General features: G+C 32.4%; 2 protein-coding genes across 2 annotated transcripts; one reads left to right on the top strand and one right to left on the bottom strand.

The window, feature by feature from the left end:
* Positions 1 to 1,219: 1,219 nt before the first annotated feature.
* On the bottom strand, positions 1,220 to 3,871 carry LOC114374257 (transcription factor bHLH30-like). Its single transcript, XM_028331879.1, has 2 exons — positions 3,169 to 3,871; positions 1,220 to 2,108 (listed from the first exon to the last, which is right to left on the bottom strand). Exons 1-2 carry the CDS (start codon positions 3,442 to 3,444, stop codon positions 1,635 to 1,637), a joined length of 750 nt encoding a protein of 249 aa, XP_028187680.1. The 5' UTR covers positions 3,445 to 3,871; the 3' UTR covers positions 1,220 to 1,634.
* An 8,029-nt stretch (positions 3,872 to 11,900) lies between these two features.
* Positions 11,901 to 15,718, top strand: LOC114375412 (ketol-acid reductoisomerase, chloroplastic). The gene is made up of 10 exons (XM_028333187.1): positions 11,901 to 12,246; positions 12,330 to 12,422; positions 12,631 to 12,696; positions 12,830 to 12,970; positions 13,719 to 13,946; positions 14,050 to 14,167; positions 14,243 to 14,382; positions 14,513 to 14,680; positions 14,757 to 14,912; positions 15,057 to 15,718. Exons 1-10 carry the CDS (start codon positions 11,962 to 11,964, stop codon positions 15,420 to 15,422), a joined length of 1,761 nt encoding a protein of 586 aa, XP_028188988.1. The 5' UTR covers positions 11,901 to 11,961; the 3' UTR covers positions 15,423 to 15,718.
* The last annotated feature ends 6,327 nt before the right edge of the window (positions 15,719 to 22,045 follow it).

Raw genomic sequence — 22,045 nt, 5'->3', positions numbered from 1 at the left:
CACAAATTTTTAATTTGAATTTAATTTTTAGAATATCAGCCAACTAAAAATCATGATAAATATATTTCTTTAAATAATTATTACAAAAATCAATCAATTTAGTATACATATATTAATTTTTTGTTTAATGATAGATGTAAAAAATATTAATTATTTTCTCTTTAATTTAGATTAAAATTTTAAATCAGTTTTATTTGTCTTTTAAAATAATAAATTTTTCACACTATTTTCTCTCCTTGTTTGAGCTGCTTCTACTCTTTCTTCTTCCTCTTCTTACTCTTTCTTCTTTTTCCCAATGCTGCTAATGAAAAATTTATATAAAAAAAGTTACATATAAATATTTTGAATGTTTATATTTTGTTTCTCTAACTTTATATATTTGAATTCTTATTCTTAATTTTTCACTTCTTTCATTATAAATATTTATTTTAAAATTGATAACATTAACTTCAGCTAATTCTCCATTTTCTGTATTCTGTAATCAGGAAGGTAATATTGTTGAGTCCTTATGTAAGTCGTTTTTCCCTGCTCAGCTTTTAAGAGTTTGCAATGTTTTAAATTATTTGGCATACACAGTTGGTGAATGTTGAGAAAGTCCAAAAGAGGCATTATGAGGAAAATGAGAGAGAAAGAGGACGATAAAAGAATTAAATATATTACTAAAATTGAATTTGTAGATTTTCTTTATATTGTTCACAACTCAAATGGATTGTCTAAACTCTCATATAAGGGAAATTTGACCAACTAGAACTTTCAAGAACTAGCCCCCCAAATCACTGCTTAGTTAACATCCTAGTCTCACCCAACCCGTAGTCACTGAATTCTTCTCTTCAGAAACCTTCATACTGCATTCTAAGTTCCCACAAAAGGGTCTGATACTATATCCACAAGAAATTATTAACTATAGACTAATTTCATTATAATTTTATATACCATAGTTTTACAATAAAATATATATACGGAGTTAGAAAAGGAGAAGTTTGTGATAAAATAAATAGCTTAGTGGAAAGAGATGAAAAATACTACTGAAATTTGTAGAAATTATTATAAAAATACTACACTATGATATTTATGACCCAAACCCCAATTTTTATTTTCTTTTTTACAAATACGTGGATATCCTAATCTTCTCATTCTTCAGTGCCCGCGAAGAGTAGATAGTCCCAATGTATCTTCAAAATGTGATAATGACAAGGGACTTTAAGTACAAAACATTGCATAATGCATAACATAGATCAATTTATTTATTAACAACTTTCAAAACAGCATCTTACACAAAGGCTTTGCTTTCTTCATAGGTCATGAACTACTTATCCCAGAACCCCAAAGTTGTTATTATTCACGGGAAGAGAATTCGTGACTGAAGAACCTTTTGACTAAACAAGGTACAATATGGTAGAAAGAGTCCACTAATTCTGTCTATGGTCAAAAGAGTAAAGTTGCTATCTGTGACTGTGAATGCTCCCAAGACATGTACAAACCCAGATTCTGATTCACATGATTAGTACAAACTTTCCCTAACAAGTGAAAAGGCTATTTGCTAATGCCACTCACTCACTCCCTCTTCATATTCAGATATATGCCATGCATATGGATTATGGAGATTTAAATTACATATTTAAGAAGAAAAGTTCTCAAAAGAAATCTCCTATAGATGAAGAACTGAATATAGAAATCCTCCTTCTCTTCCTGCTTTCTAACATGTCCTGTGAAACAGAAAATCTATCTAACACTGATCTTAGAGCTTGATGAACAGACCCTGCCAGAAACTGGCGGTACTCGGGATCTTCAATATTTTGTTCTTTGCAGCTAATTATCACAAACACACTATTCATCCTTCCTCCCAAGGTTGCAATCTCAGCCCTTATTATCATAAGATGAAGTGCATCAAGTGCTTGTCTTATATCGGTCAATAACCCGGGTTTGTATTCACAACATAGTGATGCCTTGATTGAGTAAGGGAAACCATTCAATCCACCCTCCTGTTCTTCAACTCTTATTTCATCACTGTCCTTTGGTATCATTAGGCCTTCACTAGCTTGTGTCGCATTCGTTTTCAGCTCTTTCAAATGTCTAATAACCTCACCCAGCAAGGTTGCTTTGTCCAACTGAGTTAAAAAAAGTGTACAAAGATAACTCAGACTAATAAGCTATGTATAAATAATTTAACATGTGAGTTTGTAATGACATGAGTTTCATTATTGAAAGCATGAGAAAAACAATGTTGGACAGTTAATGTTAAGTTCTTCTCATCCTTTTTTTGTAGAAAAGAAACTGCAATTGTGTGCTTGAAAATAAAGAAAACAATCAAAACAAGACTTCAAAACCTAGCAAAATTACTTTACTGACATATATGGATCCTAAAAATAAGGTCATTTACTACTGATCTCCAAGTTAATAATTTGAGCATCCAAGAAGTCTTATAATACCTTTTGAGATGCATTGGTTAAGAATTTATCGTTGAACTTAATTGCTCAAGAAGTATCAGTTCCAGTTGAAAGCTTCAGTCCAGATGCATGCATAGTCAAAGCTTTTCTTTCATTACAATGATCAACATAAACGCGGTAAAGTAAACAAATTATTTAGCCTTTGAGCTACCATTTTGTTTCATGACCCTTCAACCAAATGACTTAATAAGGTCAACAATAATCCCAAGTTAACCAAATTATTTAAACACACATTTCACAAGGAAGATAAACTATGAAAAGGAAAACATTCAATAATAAGCCGGCACCCAGATTTCCCTTTAATGTTCTCTAATGTGCAACAATAATTGAACGAACTCAAACAAGAGCCAAAAAAAAACCTGTATTTTTTTAAAAGTTAATCAAGAAACTTCCACATAACCTGTTCTCAGCATGAGCAAAATCAACATTGACATCGGGTGCAAATTTTTAGAATTTGGATTTTAGCCATAACTCGACCCCTAAAGCAAATTCAAGAGAATAATTAGACATTATTTTGTTTCCATTTATACACATTATTTTGTTTTTTGTCATCTCTTCATGCCGAGAATTAGACATATCAAGCGTGAAGTTGCAGGATTAGACCTGTGAGTAGTCTAATAACAGGTGGCCTGATAGCCCGAACAACAATCATTAGGATAGAACAAAAATAAATCAAAACATAAAAAAAATGATAATGGAGAAAGCATTATATTGAACTAACCTTCTTAGCACCAGGAATGACAGAGCGAAGTGTATCAAGATGTGCATTAATTCTTGCTCTCCTTCTCCTCTCTGCCTCACTATGGTTCTTCAAGGCTTCAATGCTTCTCTCAGGAGACACACCCTTGCGTTCCAATTTGACAGGGGCCTCTACAAGCTCTCCCTTCTCCTTATCCAACACTAGAGACGAAGATGAACCATACCCACTTCCAATTACACCACAACAAACTGGAAAACCGTCACTAATCCTATGTGGGGCAAAGGCTTCCATTTCCATGACAAAGAGTGAATAGAAACGAGTAAGAAGAAAAGTTTTGAAGACAAGAAGACAAGCTTGGAAAGTGAAGGAGAAGCTTTGGCTTTGGCTGCGCTTTGTTGTGTAATTTCCATAAGGGAAAGGAAAGGATGGTTGTTGGTGTTTGAGACAAAACTCAATGATGAAGTGGCAAAGGTGGTTTGTTTGTCATGTTGGGGTTGGAGTGTATTTGGAATGAAAGATGCAGTGAAAAGTGTTGTGTTGCGTCAGATGTGTGTAGTGTCAGTGTTATATGGTGATGATGATGAAGATGGTTATGGCTTTGGTGAGATCCATTCCAGAAGAGAGAGTACTGCTGCTGTTACGGATTACCTCTTCTGGTGGGGGACTACTACAACTACACACTTTTAAGACCACAACTTCTTGTCCCTTTTCTTTCAAAATATGTAAATTTCTGTACAACATTCTGTATTAAAGAAAAAGAACTAAAAAAAAATGTAAAATAATCAAAAGTGAAAAAGAAACAAACAAAAATAATGCTATTATAAAGGGTATGTTAACAAATATTATATGAATAATATAATTCTTAAATAGGTTGTGTGTAGTATAATTCAAGTTCTTGCTTTTTTTTAAAATATAAATGAATTTTAAGTTTTTTTTAATATTACTTTTCTTATTCATATTCAAGCTTCATAACTGTTTCTTGGAAGAAAAGAAAAATATAATTATAACATTCTTTTTTGATAGATGGTAATTTTTTACTTCATTATACCACTTAACGTGTAAATCAATTAAAATGAAACTCATTCAGCTTAACCAAGATTTTGATTTGAAGTTTAAGAGAAATTTTGTCACTCATCCTGATCTTATCTATTTTTTGCTGCCCTTAGTTGCGTTAAATCTGTGGCCAGTCTTTTACTCTATTCTTTAACATTATTTTCTTTCATCTGGCTTTATGTATACCTGTATGTACTCCTGTAGTATCTAAGAATCGTTTTTTACTTTATCGTTTAACATTTTTTTTACAAGCGTTATCGTTTAACACTCTTATAGTCTTATCCTTTAACATTCTTTTTTTTTTTTTACAGCTTTAACATTATTTTCTTTTATCCTATTATACATACCTTTATGGCTTTATCTAAGAAAATCAATTTTTTTACTCAACCTTAATTTTTCTAAAGCCGCTATCTTATTTTACCTCTTCTTTCCTTCTTTGAGAATATTGGATTATTGCATTTGAGATATCTTGTCATTTCTGATTCCTTACTTTACACTGAGAATCACCTGCTATATTGAAGACATGCGCTTGTAACGTAAATAATAGAATGTTTGGATAAGTTTTTTTTAGAAACATTTCTAAGAAGAAGAAGAAGAAATCATTTTTTTCATAAATTAAAATTAATTCTTTATTAATTAATTTTTTAGTTAAATTATAGAAATTTTCTCGTATAACTTATTTAAAAGATGAAAGAATATTTACGAAATTAATGTAAAGTTTAGTTTAACTTATAAAAAAATATATTTCATTTTTTCTTTTTTTTTAAATGTTTCTAAAGAAACTTATTCACAGATCCAAGTTCACGTTTCAAGCTAAATTGTCCATAATATTATTATCGACATCTCATACTACAAAACTGTACCCTCCACTGTAATTAATAAGTGGTAAACATATCCAAAAGAAATTCAAATCCAGAAGAGTGTAAAAAATCTTCAAATTCAAACTTCTTCTCGAGTGCTGAGTGTTGAAAATTCACTATTGGAAACTTTGTCGTAGTTAATATCACCCAAATCAGCCTTTATGGAACTGAACAATATTTGTCCACACACACTGTCACGTACCATCACGAGTGGTGATTCAGAAAATAAAAATAAAAATACATGAGTGTATAATAATGACAAATGCATATTTTAGCACATTTTGAATAGAATCTTAGGTATGAGATTGAGTCATGAGTTCGAAGCCGTTGTTATAATATATTATTAATTGTTTGCCATTAACTCAATGGTTATTGGTTCATACACAATATAGAAACTGCATTAGCAGTAATTGGGATTTCTTGTGATCTCTAAATTGGTTTTATTAATTGCCGCAATTTACGTTTGCGTCTCTTTTGCGTCTGCAACGCACACTAGACCTGAATTTTCTTTTGGAATCATGTATAGTGATTTGTGGGAGAATGTGTTGGGGGTTTTGTTTAATGAGTAATTGCAAGCTTTAAGTTAGGCAAAAGCCAATTTTGGATGGCACCCTTTAGGTTAAAGAGCCAGCTAATCACTTTTTTTAATAAGCTAATTACCCTTTGCCAATCACTTTCCTTTGACAATAGCATTGCAATCCATTATCCACGTCATCGATGGTGACACAAACACAGCTTTATTTGAACATGACCACTTAGATTCACACACTTTATCTTAATGGGATGGAGATTTTCGTTTCTCTCACTTATTTTAATCCTTTATGTGGTGGTCCTCAACTTTCCACTATGCAAACATGAACTTTTCAATGTTGGTAACTTGGTTCATTGTCCACGTTTTGTATGAGGGCTTGAATTTCCAAAAGACCTTTCTCTATTTCGTTTAGTACATTTAATTTTGCCACTGAACGATCACACCATGAATAATGATTTTGATTATATGGTTCTTGAAACAAATCATTTTTTATTATTTTTCAATAATGATATTGACGAAATTTAAATCTATATATGATCTCATTTAAATTATTTAAGCCCAATACTATTATTTGATATTTTGAAACTTTTAAGTGGAGAAATTCAATTTTGTTCGAAACCGACCTTAATGATCCAGATTAAATTATATGCACTCCTTCCAATCACTGCGAAAAATGGTAGACACGTTATTGTATATTATTGTATACGGATAAAAGAAGAATATATCAAAGTTGATCATTTCTTTATACACGCCACTGAATTTTATCCATTTATTTACAGTAGTATATGACAGATACGAATAAAAACTTACTGAAACATTTCGTATACGTTTCAGGTTTCTACTCCAGCAAACTGAACAAGTAGTAATGTGCAGAACATCTGATCTCAAATCAAATATAAGTTTGTGGAATGGGCAAAGAAAACTTGTTTGCAGTGGTGATCACTCATCACTAGCTACTTTAATCAATGTCTCGTATAAGTACAATGCACAACTTCAATACGGTGATACCAAATCAAGGAAATTATTCATGTTATATATGGTTGTAAGTAGTTTTAAATTGTGGTCTATAATCTCAATTGCAGTCAAAATTTAAAGATTTTTTTACTCATCACAACCGCAACCTGATCAAATCAGTTACATTTTTTTCATAATTTTGACTCACGCAATTGCAATTTAAAAGTATAAACAATATCTATATTTCACATATAATTCACAAACCAAATATTGAAATCAACTATTTACTAATCATACAATAATCAAGTGTTGTGAGTTTGTCACCAAAAAAACTAAGGTTTTGCAAGCTCGCAGACAAGCTAAGAATAATTTCACTTAAGCAAGAAATATCTAGTCAAATTTATTAAGAGTGAATTGTTAAGTATAAATGTGTAAGACATTTTGCAGTAAGTTGTGCTGAGTCTCGATCAGCTTCTCTTTTTTTATTTTTATCTATGTGTACAGTGTTATTTCTTTATAATTATAATAGCATCATCTAGTTCATAAGTTGTCACATTGTCCTTGTTTTGTTATGTGTCATGTATCAGAATATAATGTAAAACACAATGGATGATGTTTCAAAGATCAAAATTACAGACTCAGCAAATACAAAAGCTCTGAAGGTTTTCAGATTCAACAAAACGATACAAGTGAAAAGAAACAAAGTATGTTGCAAGATATTCCCTAGAAACTTCAATTGGAGAGCAAGTTCCAGCAACAACAAACACTTGAAGAATAAATGTTTGTGGGATAGGAATCATCTGCAAGAAGCCAAAAGGAGATGTTGATCGTAAATGTCAACTCAAGTTTGTCTAAAAAGACACAAGGACTGATAACTGACTTTAAGTCACTATTCCCCCACCTGCAACTATAGTGGAAGTGCTGAACATTGATGAATAGTTATTAGTTAATGTGTTTGTTAAAATCGAAAACTATATTGTGTCTGGAAATTTGGGTTGATATTTTTGAGGAATTACTATTGGTTCCTACACAATTTATTTTTGGTTCCTCTCATTGTGTAAACTCCATTTTGCATCCTATTTCAAAAACTTCACCCCTCCCCTCTTCTTTCTTTCCCAATCCTCCTCCTTCCCTTTCCCAACTCCTCTCCTTACCAACCCTCATTCTTCACTTACCAACTCACGCCCAACCCTTCTCTCTCTCCTTTCCCAACTCCTTTGAGACATCTTTTTTTTTTTTTTTTGGTTAATTTGTGTTTAAGAAAATCATGATTTCATTGTAAACATATCTACAATAAAATCTTGATTCTCTTACTATTTTTTTTTTTAGAAAATCACAACAGCTGTGATTCGGTTGCACAATCATATTTTTTTTCATTTTTTGAAATAGTATATCGAAATCATGAACCATTGTATTCCCCGTAAAGCATCAACCATAATTTTTGTTTTTAATTTTTTAATAAAAATACTACAGCCAAATCATGATTCCATTATTTTTTTCACCTCAACGAAATCATGATTTTGTATGTTGTGAAAAAAAATCACAATAAAATTTGTGTTAAGGGGGTGCAAAAAAAATAATGAAATCATCTTTCTGTTATAATGTTTGGGTTGACAAAAAAATATACAACGAAATTGTGATTTCATTAGTACATATATAGTAGAATCACAGTTCCATTGTGATAAGGGGTACAAAAATGGTTGCGCAACATAATCATAAGTATGTTGTGCATTTTATACAATAGAATCATAATTTCACGAGAAGGACAATTTGGGAATAAAAAATTGGTCAATCCCTTGGTAGGCGCCAATAAAAAATGGAATGGGACCAGTAACTCTTCTTTTTTTCTACAATGACGTCTGGTCCACAAGCAGCTAAAACTTAGAAGTGGATAATGGATCAATGCCCAGTGCCCATTGGTGCCCCGTATGTAATTTTGAAACGGGAATTGTTATTCCCACTCCCTAATTATTTATTTATTTTGTTTTCAAAAAGATCAAAATACCTCTCAACTTTTGAACTTCCATTTAAGATTTTCCAAACATTTGTTTCTGTTATTTGGTCATAAAATATATATAAAAAAAAGTAGGGTGGTAAAAAGATCAGAAGAGGTAGTGCGAAAATCAATTCCATGGGCCCTACGGTCTTAGTTTAGCTGGCATCTATTGAGCTTGGTCTCTTCCTTCATGTTCCACAAATGGCCCAATAAGAAAAACTTAGGATAAGGATTAGGGAGTTGATTGGGACACCGGCAACTTTCTAAAATGCCAAAAATATCTTCGGTTATAAATAGCAGTTACATTTTTTCATTTCTGCAGTGTTATTTATTTTTTTTGCAAAAAATTTTCATAACTTAGTGTAAGTTGCTTCGGTTAAAGGCGTTTTGGAAGCGTATTTGGTCTCTGATGGTATACATGAATTTGTTAGGAATATACGGTAATTTTTTGTCAGTTTTTATCGTTGGAGAAAAACAAAAAAAATGATATACACATACAGATCACCAATCCGTAGGCCCACCGTGGACCTACGGATTGTCAATCCATACTTGACCCACAAAATTTTTTTTTATTTTTTTTTCAAAAATATAATTTATGATTTAATTTAAAATTAATGATCCAAGAAGGATCAAACTTGTGTCACTTACATTATTAGTAGAGCACTCAAACCAACTAAACCAATAGATATAATATGTTATAAATAAATAGTGTCATTATATATAATACTAAAATTTTTAATTTATATTTAATGTATATGTAAATTCACATAATAAATTTTGTGATGATTATTTTTTATATAATTATTTTTTTACATATATAAATTATAAATAAAAATGACTACAAAAATGACACATTATGTCATCAATATTTTTTATAACTACAAAATCAAATATATTTTTAAATTTAATTTCAATCATTACCTTAAATTAATAATCTTATTATATCTTAAATTTTAATTTTTATATTTTTTATCACTAACAAATTTAATATATTTTTAAATTTAGTCATTTCATTAATATATTTCTTAAAAATGTTGGATGCCCAAAGTAGCATCAAAGTATTATGAGCTATTTAGCTGGCTATGCATTAAGCAACATGGAGGTAGGTGAGTAACGAAATATGATTGAGTGCCATTCTTCTTCCTATTGAATATCAAACTTAAAAGGAGGATAGTGATCGACGAATCTCTGCTAATTCCTTGGCAAATATCACTTCGTACACGTAACAAAGAGTAATAAGATATCATTTTTTTCTATAAAAATTGGATGATTCTAAGAATTTAATTTTGGTATACATTTAATGTAAATAATTTTTTATTATCAATTAGTTAGAAATCATTTTACATATAAAAAATATAACTATGCAGAATGCCAAAAATAAAAACAAAACATATCACAATAAGATTTTAGGACTTCTTTTCAACCTTTAGCACAGAGATTATGATATATCAGTTCATTCATTTATAATTTAAACTTTCTCTTAACCTATTTCAAATAATATTTGATCGGACATGTTTGGGACATTTGAAATTTCACAATTTCATCTGCTTTGTAGAAAATAACTTTTTTAAAAATATAAATTGTTAATTTATTGTTTTTTGTTAGTGGAAATTATAACTCATTTATAAACTATTAGAATGACTAATTAACCACTCGAAGTAGGAAAATTTGTGCATGCAAATTTTGTTGTAGTATATATAGAGAGAGGCAGTTCTCCACCACAAGGTTGTAGAAAAGTGATCTCCCACCATCACCACAAAATCTTTATATGGAAGATTCTCCAACATGAGAGTCCTACAAGAAGTTTATTAGCCCAAAGAATCATTGTTCATAGTGCCATATTCCCCACGTACAATAAGGGAAAGAAGCTCCCCTATATGCCTGGAGAGATTGTTGTAATGTTCGTAGAATTTGGTGCAGATTCTCACCAAACCAACCTGACTAATTTTTCCATCTGGATATACCAAATTGGATTCACTACAATATAAATCATCGTCCTAGGATTCAACACACAACAACCTGATCATCTTTAATTTGTTTGCTTTTTGTCATGTGAGTTATGGGGGCATAGAAATCTTTCTCAAATCTGGTCTCACCTCTCTTTAGTTGTACCACACGGCATATCTATTATCCTTTATAACATGCTCAATAACCATTTTTAATATTTTGTGTTGCATCTTTACAACTGGCACAACTCCTTTATTGTGCCATATATACATGGTGAATCTGTCACCATATTCAATTCGACCATCAATTTTTAAATATTTTATGTGTTGAGTCTCTTGTAGAAGCACAACACATACGTGACAACAAATATTAATAATAACAAAAAAAAGATAAACACAATGACATGTTATTTTATAAATAATTTTAAAAAATACTCTTTTGTTTTATAAAAAAGAGTAAAAAAAAAAAAACACCATAGATTGATACTAGTTGTTCCCCTTCTCTCCCTTTCATCCTCTCTAAGTAAGCTTTATGTCAATAGTATATATATTATATTGTGCCATGTGAAAGCGAGAAACAGTAGAACTTTTGCTCCGATGAAGTGGGGGATGCATAAGATCAAGATAATATTCAAATAACTTTTTAATTACACGAATCTTGACCAGATTTTACAATAAATAAAAGCAGTTTTTTTCTCTCTAGAAATATCTATGCCATCATATTACAAATGCCCCCATGCAGTTCAAATTTTAATTGCATACATGGTGTAAAATGAAAAGTGTATTCACCAAAATTTTATGCAGAAAATGATACACAATCCATGATTTTTTTTTTTGTTGAAAAATTACGTTCTCCTGTTGACAATGACGGCTCCTGTTGACAATACCAAATATATATTAAAAACCAATATATAAAACAAGTAAACAATCTTTAAAGTATTTTATTTATACTTAATACAAACTTTATAATTGCATACAAAAATACAAACTTTATAATATCACCTAACCATATTAATCATTCTATTATAGTACTGCAAAGCAACAATATAACAATGCTAATAAAGATAACGTTAAAAGAAGACAAAAGATAGAAAATAATTGATAATTAATGTCAATAAATAAAATATAAGCCCTAAAAAAATACAATATAATTTCATATCTAATGACTAAACTTTTACTCAATATAATTTCGTTTTCTGGAATTACTCACTCACCTATCATTTGCACGCTTGCAGTTTCAGACACGAGGGATAATAATTTAATTTCCGTTTTTAATTTATTTTTTTGTCAAATATATCCACCGGGTAACGGGTTATCCACAACCCAAGTGGATAGTACTAACCGATACCGTAGCAGTGCACGTTAGCACAGTCCACTAAACGCCCACACTATAAAAACCTGAAACATAAAACCACACTGAATCCACTGAACCCTCTTTTTGCACTCCAAGCAGCTACACTTTACACTCCCATAATGGCGGCTGCTATGACGACGTGTTCTTCCGCAATCGCCGCCGCGTCCGAAACCCTAGCCAAACCTGCTTCCACCAGAACCTTCTCCGCCACCAACCTCGCTCTTCAATCGTCGTCTTCCAAGCTCGGTTTCAAATCCCTAAGACTTCGCCGATGCGCCGCCGCCTCCGGCTCCGCCCTCGGCGCGCGCATGGTGTCGGTGCCGGCGGTCAAGGCCCCCGCGCTACTCGATTTCGACACGAAGGTTTTCAAGAAGGAGAAGATTAACCTCGCCGGACACGACGAGGTTTTCGAACGCTTTCTCCCATTTCCAGATTCGTGAATGTTAAATTTTTTATTTTATTTATTGTTTATGTTAATTCGTTGCAGTACATCGTAAAAGGAGGCAGGGATTTGTTTCACTTGTTGCCCGATGCTTTCAAGGGGATCAAGCAGATTGGTGTTATCGGTTGGGGATCTCAGGTGATTGATTATTCTATGCAGTAGTTAATACTTGTTCTGAATGTCTAATATGTTACATTTATTGTTAACTAATTCTTATTTAAGAGGAATTTTCAGAGTAATGTATGTTTTTGAGATTTATATTAAGCTTAAAATGTTATGACTTAGTAGTTGTTTTGTTCTGATGATGACTCACTTCCTATTGTTAACATGTCATTGTGTTTATCAGGGACCTGCGCAGGCTCAGAATCTACGGGACTCACTTGCTGAAGCAAAGTCTGATATTGTGGTCAAGGTGTGAATCGGGCTTTCATTTTTTAAGTTGGTTCAGTTTCTATTTTAGTGGCCTAATGCTTACTGTTACTGTTGATTAACGATTGTGGTTTAAATGTGTTGTTTGTCTTGTTATTATTTTTTTAAAAACACAGATTGGACTCAGGAAGGGTTCTCGTTCCTTTGCTGAAGCTCGTGCAGCTGGGTTTTCTGAGGAGAATGGGACTCTAGGTGATATATGGGAAACTGTCTCTGGAAGTGATCTTGTGATGCTGTTAATTTCTGATTCTGCACAGGTTAGATAGTTCAACTCAATGCTGTACTAGTTGTATTCTGATTCATCTCTTGTTGTATTTATGTTTCTGAAACTGTCTGACACTCTGATAATTAATATGCAAGGTTTTCTGAAACTGTGATGATAACAATAAGGTATTGTCATTATTAGTAACAATTCTTGGGAAATTGTTGGGTTAATTCCAGCAATGTTAACAATCAGAAATCAAACTTGTCTTCTTATAGAACTGAAAGTGTTTAGATGTAATCATCAACTTAGCCATAAACTGGGGTGGCAATGCAGCTGCCAACACCCCAATCCACCATGATTTCTACACCCCACTGGCATTAGCTATTCTTCTACTTACTCGACCACCATCAACTTACAGCTTGCCATCACCAGCTTCCATTATCATCACATAATTCTTTATTTTCCCTGTTTATGTTTTTAAATAATAAAGTTATTTAATGGTTCGGCTTAATTTATTAGTGTCTTTAATTAACAAACATGACAAATGAATGAAATTAAACATATATAACATTTTCAGTGAGAAATATTTATTCCAATCTACTTGTAACAAGTGTAAACTAAGAGGTGTCCCAAATCTCACAAGTTTTCTAAGAAAGTAATACTATTCATTTTCTGAAGCTGTGAAAAGATTTGTTGATATTGTGGTGCCTTTTTAGTTTTTGCAATAACTCTTTATTTCTGATATTTTTTAATATTTGCTTCCAATCCAGAATGTTTTAATATTTTTATTTATCTTGCAGGCTGATAACTATGAGAAGATATTGTCTCACATGAAGCCAAACAGTATACTTGGGCTTTCCCATGGTTTTCTTCTTGGGCATTTACAATCATTGGGACTTGACTTTCCAAAGAACATTAGTGTAATTGCTGTGTGCCCAAAGGGAATGGGTCCATCTGTAAGGAGGCTCTATGTCCAAGGCAAAGAGATAAATGGTGCTGGAATTAATGCAAGTTTTGCAGTCCACCAGGTTATTATTTGCTGTGCCTCAGTCTCTTCACTTTCTGTGGGTCTTCTGCTCTTGTGTTGATTGATTAATTTACTTTATTTGAGTAACTTTTTTTTGCATGCAGGATGTGGATGGCAGGGCTACTGATGTTGCTTTGGGATGGTCTGTTGCCCTTGGTTCTCCATTCACTTTTGCCACTACATTAGAGCAGGAATACAGGAGTGATATCTTTGGGGAGAGAGGTGAGAACTTTCTGCAATGTTTTGTTTGATTTCCTTAAAGACTTGTGTCATAACTACCGCTTTGGTGGTTTATAGGCATTTTACTTGGTGCTGTTCATGGGGTTGTGGAGTCCCTGTTTAGGAGATACACTGAAAATGGAATGAACGAAGATCTGGCCTATAAGAATACTGTTGAGTCTATAACAGGAATTATATCTAAAACCATCTCAACTAAGGTATTTTCATACTCGTCTAACATTCAATTTTTGTCTGTTGGACTCCCCTTCCCCTAAACCCTGGATAGTGTGCTAGTACAGGGAATTTTGCGAGTTCTGACTAGCCTTTTGCACTTATTGGTTTGGATAGGGCATGCTAGCTGTATACAATGCTTTATCTGAAGATGAGAAAAGGGAATTTGAGAAGGCTTATAGTGCTTCTTTTTATCCTTGCATGGAAATTCTGTATGAGTGCTACGAGGATGTAGCCAGTGGTAGTGAGATTCGCAGTGTTGTTTTGGCTGGGCGTCGCTTTTATGTAAGAGCATATTCATTTTCCTTTTAAAGTAGTTAGCCTTTGTGCTACAGACTTAAGTTATACTTACGTCTTACAGGAGAAAGAGGGTCTACCTGCTTTTCCCATGGGTAACATTGATCAAACCCGCATGTGGAAGGTTGGGGAGCGTGTCCGATCTACAAGGCCAGCAGGTGATCAAGGCCCATTATATCCTTTCACTGCTGGTGTCTTTGTGGCATTGATGATGGCCCAGGTATTGAAAGTTTTTCTTGCTAGCATTTTGAGAAAGATGCACATAATTGCCTGCCTGTTCATCTGTCTCCGTTTGTTTTCAAGTTTGTGACTGACTAGAGCATAATTAACTTTGTAATTTCAACTGTGATTACTGAATTTCCAGATTGAAATCCTGAGGAAGAAAGGGCATTCCTACTCTGAAATCATTAATGAGAGTGTCATTGAGGCTGTTGACTCTTTGAATCCTTTCATGCATGCTCGTGGTGTTTCTTTCATGGTTGATAACTGTTCAACCACGGCTAGGTTGGGTTCAAGGAAATGGGCTCCTCGATTTGACTACATCCTAACCCAGCAGGCCATGGTGGCGGTGGACAATGGAACACCTATTAACCGGGACTTAATCAGCAACTTCCTGTCAGACCCAGTGCATGGAGCCATTAAAGTTTGCGCTGAACTGAGACCCACAGTAGACATTTCTGTGCCACCAGATGCAGACTTTGTTCGTCCAGAGTTGCGTTCCAGCAATTAGAACTTAAAATCAATTATGGCTTTCACTTCGAATCATTTTCAGATTTCTCAGAACTGCAGTTTTGTTGTTAGTTTGGGTTTTTTAGTTTTGTTTTCTTGGTTGAATGCTAGTATGTAAGTTGTATTATCATTTTGTAGTTTGTACTCGTCTGTGTTCTGCCACTGAGGAACGTTACTTAATGTCCTATTTAAATATAATAAGTCTGTAAACTACGTCCACAGACGAGTCACATTAGAGGGTGAGACGGATTAAGGATTTTACGATCATAATTTCATGTTTCTTACAGTTCCTTGCAAGGCTTCCATCAGTTTCAGCCCCGGCAATTACTTCAAAGCAACACGAACCATCAAAGTGGTCACGGTAAACTCGTTCTGGTCATAGACCGTCGAATTGAACCTGCACTCAATTGATTGTTCGGTGCTGCTTGACGATAAAATGAATATCAACCTCCAAGCCTTATATGGTACTTTTTTTTTTGGGTACAAAAGGCCTGTTTGGTATGCTTATAACAAATCTAACAATGTTTGGGAAGTTTGAACTGAGATTGAGTTCTTCAGATATATTAGCGTAAAGTAACTGGCAACACTTAAAGATGTCGTAAAAAGGGTTTTCATTACTTTCATTTTCTTAAAGCCGAATAGAGAGGTCCATTAGTCATTTTTGGTCATAGAAGCTCTTTAAATCATACTTATCAGTGAGATTTGAACGGAGGGCGGCAAAACTATATGTTGTAAATGGATGCTGTAGTGAAGAAAATGTTAATGCGTATTCCTATATATATATATATTTTACTTCATAAGATTTTGGATTGATTTAGAGAAGTTTGAATCCATACCTATAACAATAAGGAAGGTATAATTTTTACTCGGAATCCTTGACCGTTTGTATTAACCTGTTTTTACTTGTGTGCATAATCTAATCACACTTTGTACAATATAATTAGTTACATTTTATTATAGCCTTAGCTCACTTAAATTGTGTCATAATATGTGTCATTTTTTTGGTGTAGTATATATGCCCTTTAAAGTTCAAAAATAAAAAACTCTTGTTTGGTTCAGTAAAGAAAGAAAATAAGCAAAGTCAGGTGATTTTTAAGTTGTGCAGTAAGAAAGAAGAGGCGTGTTAACAACAGTGTTACTAACAACACGGCCATATCAAGAGAAGAGCCTTAGTAAAATGTTTAGAAATAGTAAGGTTTTGGAATTTGCGGATGTAGATGCAGCTACATTTGCGGATCAAAGCCTCTATGGTTTTGGAATTTGCATTCGAGATGATAGAGGAAATTTCATTAGATCCGAGACAGGTTCGAAGTCGAAGTTGCTGCAATTCATTAAGCTCTAATCTGGATTAATGAGCTAAATGTGCAGAACGTGATTGTTGAGTTAGACTGCCAACATGTTGTGAACAGCTTGGAAAACAGGAGCAATAATCATACAGAACTTGGTTGTATCATGAACTCTATTCGTCTTAGTTTAAACCATCTTCAAAACATTTCACAACGTTTCATTAGCAGACAAACAAATCATGTCGTCCATGTGTTTTCAAGAGTATTTATGATTATATCCTAGTCAAAATATGTTTGATTTCATTCATACTTGTATTTTGTTTTTGTTATGAATGAAATGAAATCACATAAGTTTTTCTTGGTAAGAAAAAAAAAGGTTAGGTTGACACCTAGCATTTACAAGGACACGTGTTACTAGCAGTTCACCCTTCCCATGCTAAATTGAAGGGCAACCATCAACCATTATTATAAATAAGTATAAATTGATCAAAATTGAAAACATAAGTAATACTTTGAATATTTTTTTTTTAAAGTCGTTTAAGAAACACGACTTCAATTTATATAAAAATAAATGAAATTCGTGTTTCAATACATGACTTCTTTAAAATAATATTTTTATGTTTTTACAAAATAAAAAACATAAAAAATAAAATCATATTTTAAAACACATCTTTTACTTATTTTACCCATTTCTAAAAAAAAATTAAAAAAATTGCCCCTCAAATGTGAAAAACTCACCTATGGAAAATTTTAATTATCTTGTTATTTTTTTTCTCTTATAATTGCTCATAGTGAAATTTATCCAATGAATTTATGTTCAGTTAAACTTTTAGTATAATAATAGAGGTTAATGAAATTTATGTTAAAGAAAATTTAATATATATTAAAAATGCTATTTCCAATGCGATTTAATGACAACTATTTTGTTTTAGTAATAAAAAATCACTTGCAAAACTAAAATAGGAAAAAAAAAACATTTTTTAATGCTGTAACATAGATTTCCTGGACATCCACGCTAACTCAGCCTGTAAAAGTAGAACTAGCGCCGAATGCCGATCTTGACTTTCAACTTTAGATTGAACAAAGAAATATATAACACTGTAGGTCTGCGTTCATTCCCCGTTGTCTCTCCACTGAACCTAAGAGTTTTTCCCTACTTTTAAAGATTGAGTAATGAAATTCTTACTCAAAAGACAACGGGGAATGAATAATGATGAATCTAAACATCAGAAATAGTATCATGCATTATAAAGCAAAGTTGAAACATTGAAAATATTTTCTGGTTTGAACAATTTAACATTTGTTAAACTCGTTTGTCACACTCGAACTACTTCAATGTATTGTTATAGATAGTAAATATAGTAATTAATTTCTTTTTAAACTCATTTATATAACGGTTCTCCAGGAAGAAAATTTCGGTTCACGTCAACGCCATAGAGATCAGAAATTCTTAACTTGTCTTTTCTTTTATATATTGTACGTATTATATAAAGTCATTATATATATAGCTTATATCAAGATGTTGATTTATTCAAATTTCAACACAGAAATTAAAAAACTCATATTGAATTAATAAATCCAGCTGTATTTGCTTTGTCTGCGAAGAGAAATGGCAATGGAAATGAAAATTATTAATCAAATCAGTTAGTAATTAGTTGGACTGCATAACTTATTTACTTTTTAAGCTTTAATTAGTTCGAAAATTGGGCAATGGAAATGAAAACGACATGCATGCACGACCATCGCATTCCAAAATCAAAAGCTCGAGAATGGCATAGACAAACTTGTTCAAGCTGCAAGCATAAAATTAATGATAAAGAATTAGTGAACTATCTTTTCTTCAAATATTCAATGTTTGAATCAGTAAATGCCATGATTAATATAAAAGCTCGCTCTTGCCGGTGGTGTTCCCTCGGTTAACCAAACATATTACTGCCACAAAGTTAGATTCTTACACTGGAATTATATATATTACACTATTATATACATAATTAAGACCTACATTTAGGTTATTCTACTTTACGAAATTTTGCTTGTAAAAAAAAAACTTTACGAAATTTAGGTGGCTCCTTTTTTCATAATCGTTTTTGTATTGTAGTTAGGGTTTTTTAACTTGACCTAGCTACCTGTCTTTTTTCGATCGAAAATTTCCAAGATCAATTTTTTTTTGTTAAATTTAACTAATTTATCAGAAACTTAAAGAATTCAAACCTCATAGTTCTATATATAAATATTAAATATCAATTTTGTTAATGACACGCACAACATACTAAATACATAGTGAGAAATAGTTAGTAATAATTAAAAAAATAATTATTCATTTTTAATAAGATATAAATACAGCTAATAAAATTTTTTTTTGAAAAAAAAGTTACCTATTTTAGTGAGGGATTACATTTCCCTTTTACTAATCTATCTAATGTGAATCAAAAGGGATTTAGTGAAAGTTTATTGGGAACTTGAAACCATACTTTAACCCAAAATCTTAAGGCTCATATTTATGGGTCTTCTCCTCACTTATATGGTGGTCAACTTTTTCACTTCTACTCGATATGGGACTTTACCTCACACTTGTACTCCAATAATCTCTCCCTCAAGTGTGAGTCTCTTCCACATGATAGCCCCCTATTATCATCCACGAGTATAATCATTAGATCCTACATGCTCTAGGTACTTACGATGCGGAAATCATTATCATCCACGAGGAATAACAAACTCTATAACAGAGTAATAAACATAAAATAAATTTCTTCAAACTTACAAGAACCTATGAGAAGCACCAATAAAATATAAAGCACAAAATAGAAATCATGGGAAAAGCAGATACACAATTTGTTTAACGTGAAAATTCTCTCAGGGTAAAAATCACGGGTCGTCCAAACCAAAGAAATGAAGATACAAGAGAACCTCCAACAAGTACACTAAAACGTGCTACAAACAGTCAAATAAAAAAAACCCTTAATTGGTACAATGGAAACAAAAAGATAAAACCTCAAAATATAGAGCAGATAATGCGAAACACTTATCTCTCTCTACATATATCTTTTTCCTGATCCAACCAGACAATTTGAAGTATCACGCGCTTAGAACCTGCTATCCAAAATTCAGTCCAACTGAACGGTGAATAAATCTGCAGTTGTAATCTAAAAAATGTTCTATAGTGGCTATTCGAAAATCACAATAATTTGTAATTGTTTTTCTCTCTCAAAGGAGTCTCTCTCAATGTATCTCACTCTCTAATCTAACCCCTCTCCACTTAAGTAAGTGAGACATATGAGCCTTCTTATTTGAGTTTTTATTCCACACAGAAAAGGAGTTCAAAAAACTCAACAGTATCTATCATCATAAGTAATGACGTGACATATCCTTATATGCAATCCATATGCATTTGCCGTTAAGTAAAGTTGGCAGTGTTCCTTAATTTTGAGTACCTGAGCCTGCAGCCTATTAAGGTTAATCTGGGGAAGGTAGAGACCGGATGCCAATCATTGAAAAGGTCATATGCAAACTCTCTTAATAGAAATTAAACATGTTTCTCTTATAGGAAGAATTGTACTATATAGCTTATAGTTAATTCTTCGGTTTCTTCTATATATATTGTTTCAAGTCATCAAATAAGTTTTTGAAGATTCTTATAAGACTGCTAGGCTCTTTCTTGTGGGGCGTAACGTTAGTCATAAAACAAATAAAATAGCTAGGGTCAAGGTTGTCATGATCATGTGCAGGCCAAAAATTGTTGAATTTTGGGAGTAGAACAGTTGCAACGGATTAATAATTTTAACCTATTGGCGAAATGGTTTTGGAGGAGACTCAAAGTTGAACTTTAGATGCAAAATGACCTAATAGTTGTGGTGAATTCTTCTCAATCTAAAGTCGCTAAACATTTATCTATTTGTCAGAAAGAACTATGTAGTATTATTGAGAGTGTAAATGAGGTTCGTATTGGATGAATATTTAAATCTAGCATGAAAAACTACATAGTGATGGAAAACCGTTTCATTTTAGAATGATATGTTGGGATTAGAAGTGAGAAAATTAATAATAAAAAAAAATCAATAAAATGTTTTGCATTTTAGAAAATAATTAGGATGCAAAGGTTGCTGATCTTGGATTTTAGCAGAGATTCTTGGAAGTGGCTGTTGAGTTAGAGGAGGTATTGCTGTTTATGATTGATGAATTAATTATGAACACAATCTAAATATAGGGGCAGAGATAATGTTTGGGTTTGCAGTCTCAATAGTTATAGTTTATGTAGCTGCATGTTGGGTTATAATTCTTGCTTTTGGCAAAGCTTTACTACGTACATGACAGTCGAATCAAATTGTATTAGATTGTTTTTAGGAAGTTTTGGAATTCTTTTCTTCCTTTAAAATTTCATTGTCTGATAAATTTTGTTGAAGAGAAATGTTTTTTTCTCTCTTGATCAACTAGTGTTTATATATACAATTGTACTCAATAAACTTTGGTTCGTTTAGTTTATTCACTCGTAGGTTTTCGTTTCAGACTTTGGTGGCAACATACATATGCGTGGTGGGTGTTTAGCTATGTACTAACGTGAACAGTTTCTTAATGAGTAGGTTAGGCTTTATGTGATCTGCTGCAATAATGGTATTATCGACTCACAAGATTCAAAATATTCCCGTCCTAAACATGATTAGCCGATTAGGGCTCAATTATTATCTTTTTATTTTTTTTAATTTTTAGTGCCCAATCCATATGCTTTTTTTTTATTAGAGATAATTTTATTTGAATTGAATAAAATGGTTATGAATGATATAATTTTCTGTATTTAATATAATTGTATGTGGAAGACTTGAACTCTAAACTTGAAACTTCTACTTAAATTAGAACAATTTTACATATTTTAGTTGATTTACATGTTTGGTGATCAATGATTATATTTATTTAAGGCTAAGGAGGAATAATCAGCTGTATCCAAATTTCACTTTGATCTATGGTCATCTACTAAAAATGTTGAAGGGTGTATATGGTTATGTAAAAAGAGCAAATGCCCCCCAAAATAACAAAACAAAGGCACGACCATGTTGGCATAAAATGAACAATAGACAACCACGTATGGGGGTTGAATCACATATACTTTGTGTTAAGATTTAAACAAAAATTGGAGATGAAAAAGGAGTTATCTTTGCCGATGATGTTCTTTTCAGCAAAGGAAAGAAAAAGAAAGGGTAGCAAAAGTCACAATCGGAGTGGCCGGGTATGGGGGCAACAAGACAGTGCACATATGCAGCCATACATCCTTATGCTTCTGGTCAAAGACGTAACACCCATCCCATCCCATCCCATCTCTTTTTTATTGTCACGATCACATTGTTGC

The sequence above is a fragment of the Glycine soja genome, chromosome 11 (assembly GCF_004193775.1).
Source record: "Glycine soja cultivar W05 chromosome 11, ASM419377v2, whole genome shotgun sequence".
NCBI lineage: Eukaryota > Viridiplantae > Streptophyta > Magnoliopsida > Fabales > Fabaceae > Glycine > Glycine soja.
This window is presented reverse-complemented; position numbering and strand designations above follow the sequence as displayed.

What these genes read in the sequence shown, in the direction of transcription:
- LOC114374257 (XM_028331879.1), bottom strand. Translation starts at nt 3,444, where the DNA reads ATGGAAATGGAAGCCTTTGCCCCACATAGGATTAGTGACGGTTTTCCA. An exon ending in TCATTCCTGGTGCTAAGAAG is followed by an intron (nt 2,109 to 3,168) that starts GTTAGTTCAATA and finishes TTTTTAACTCAG; the next exon opens with TTGGACAAAGCAACCTTGCT.
- LOC114375412 (XM_028333187.1), top strand. Translation starts at nt 11,962, where the DNA reads ATGGCGGCTGCTATGACGACGTGTTCTTCCGCAATCGCCGCCGCGTCC. An exon ending in ACCTCGCCGGACACGACGAG is followed by an intron (nt 12,247 to 12,329) that starts GTTTTCGAACGC and finishes AATTCGTTGCAG; the next exon opens with TACATCGTAAAAGGAGGCAG. An exon ending in CAAGTTTTGCAGTCCACCAG is followed by an intron (nt 13,947 to 14,049) that starts GTTATTATTTGC and finishes TTTTGCATGCAG; the next exon opens with GATGTGGATGGCAGGGCTAC.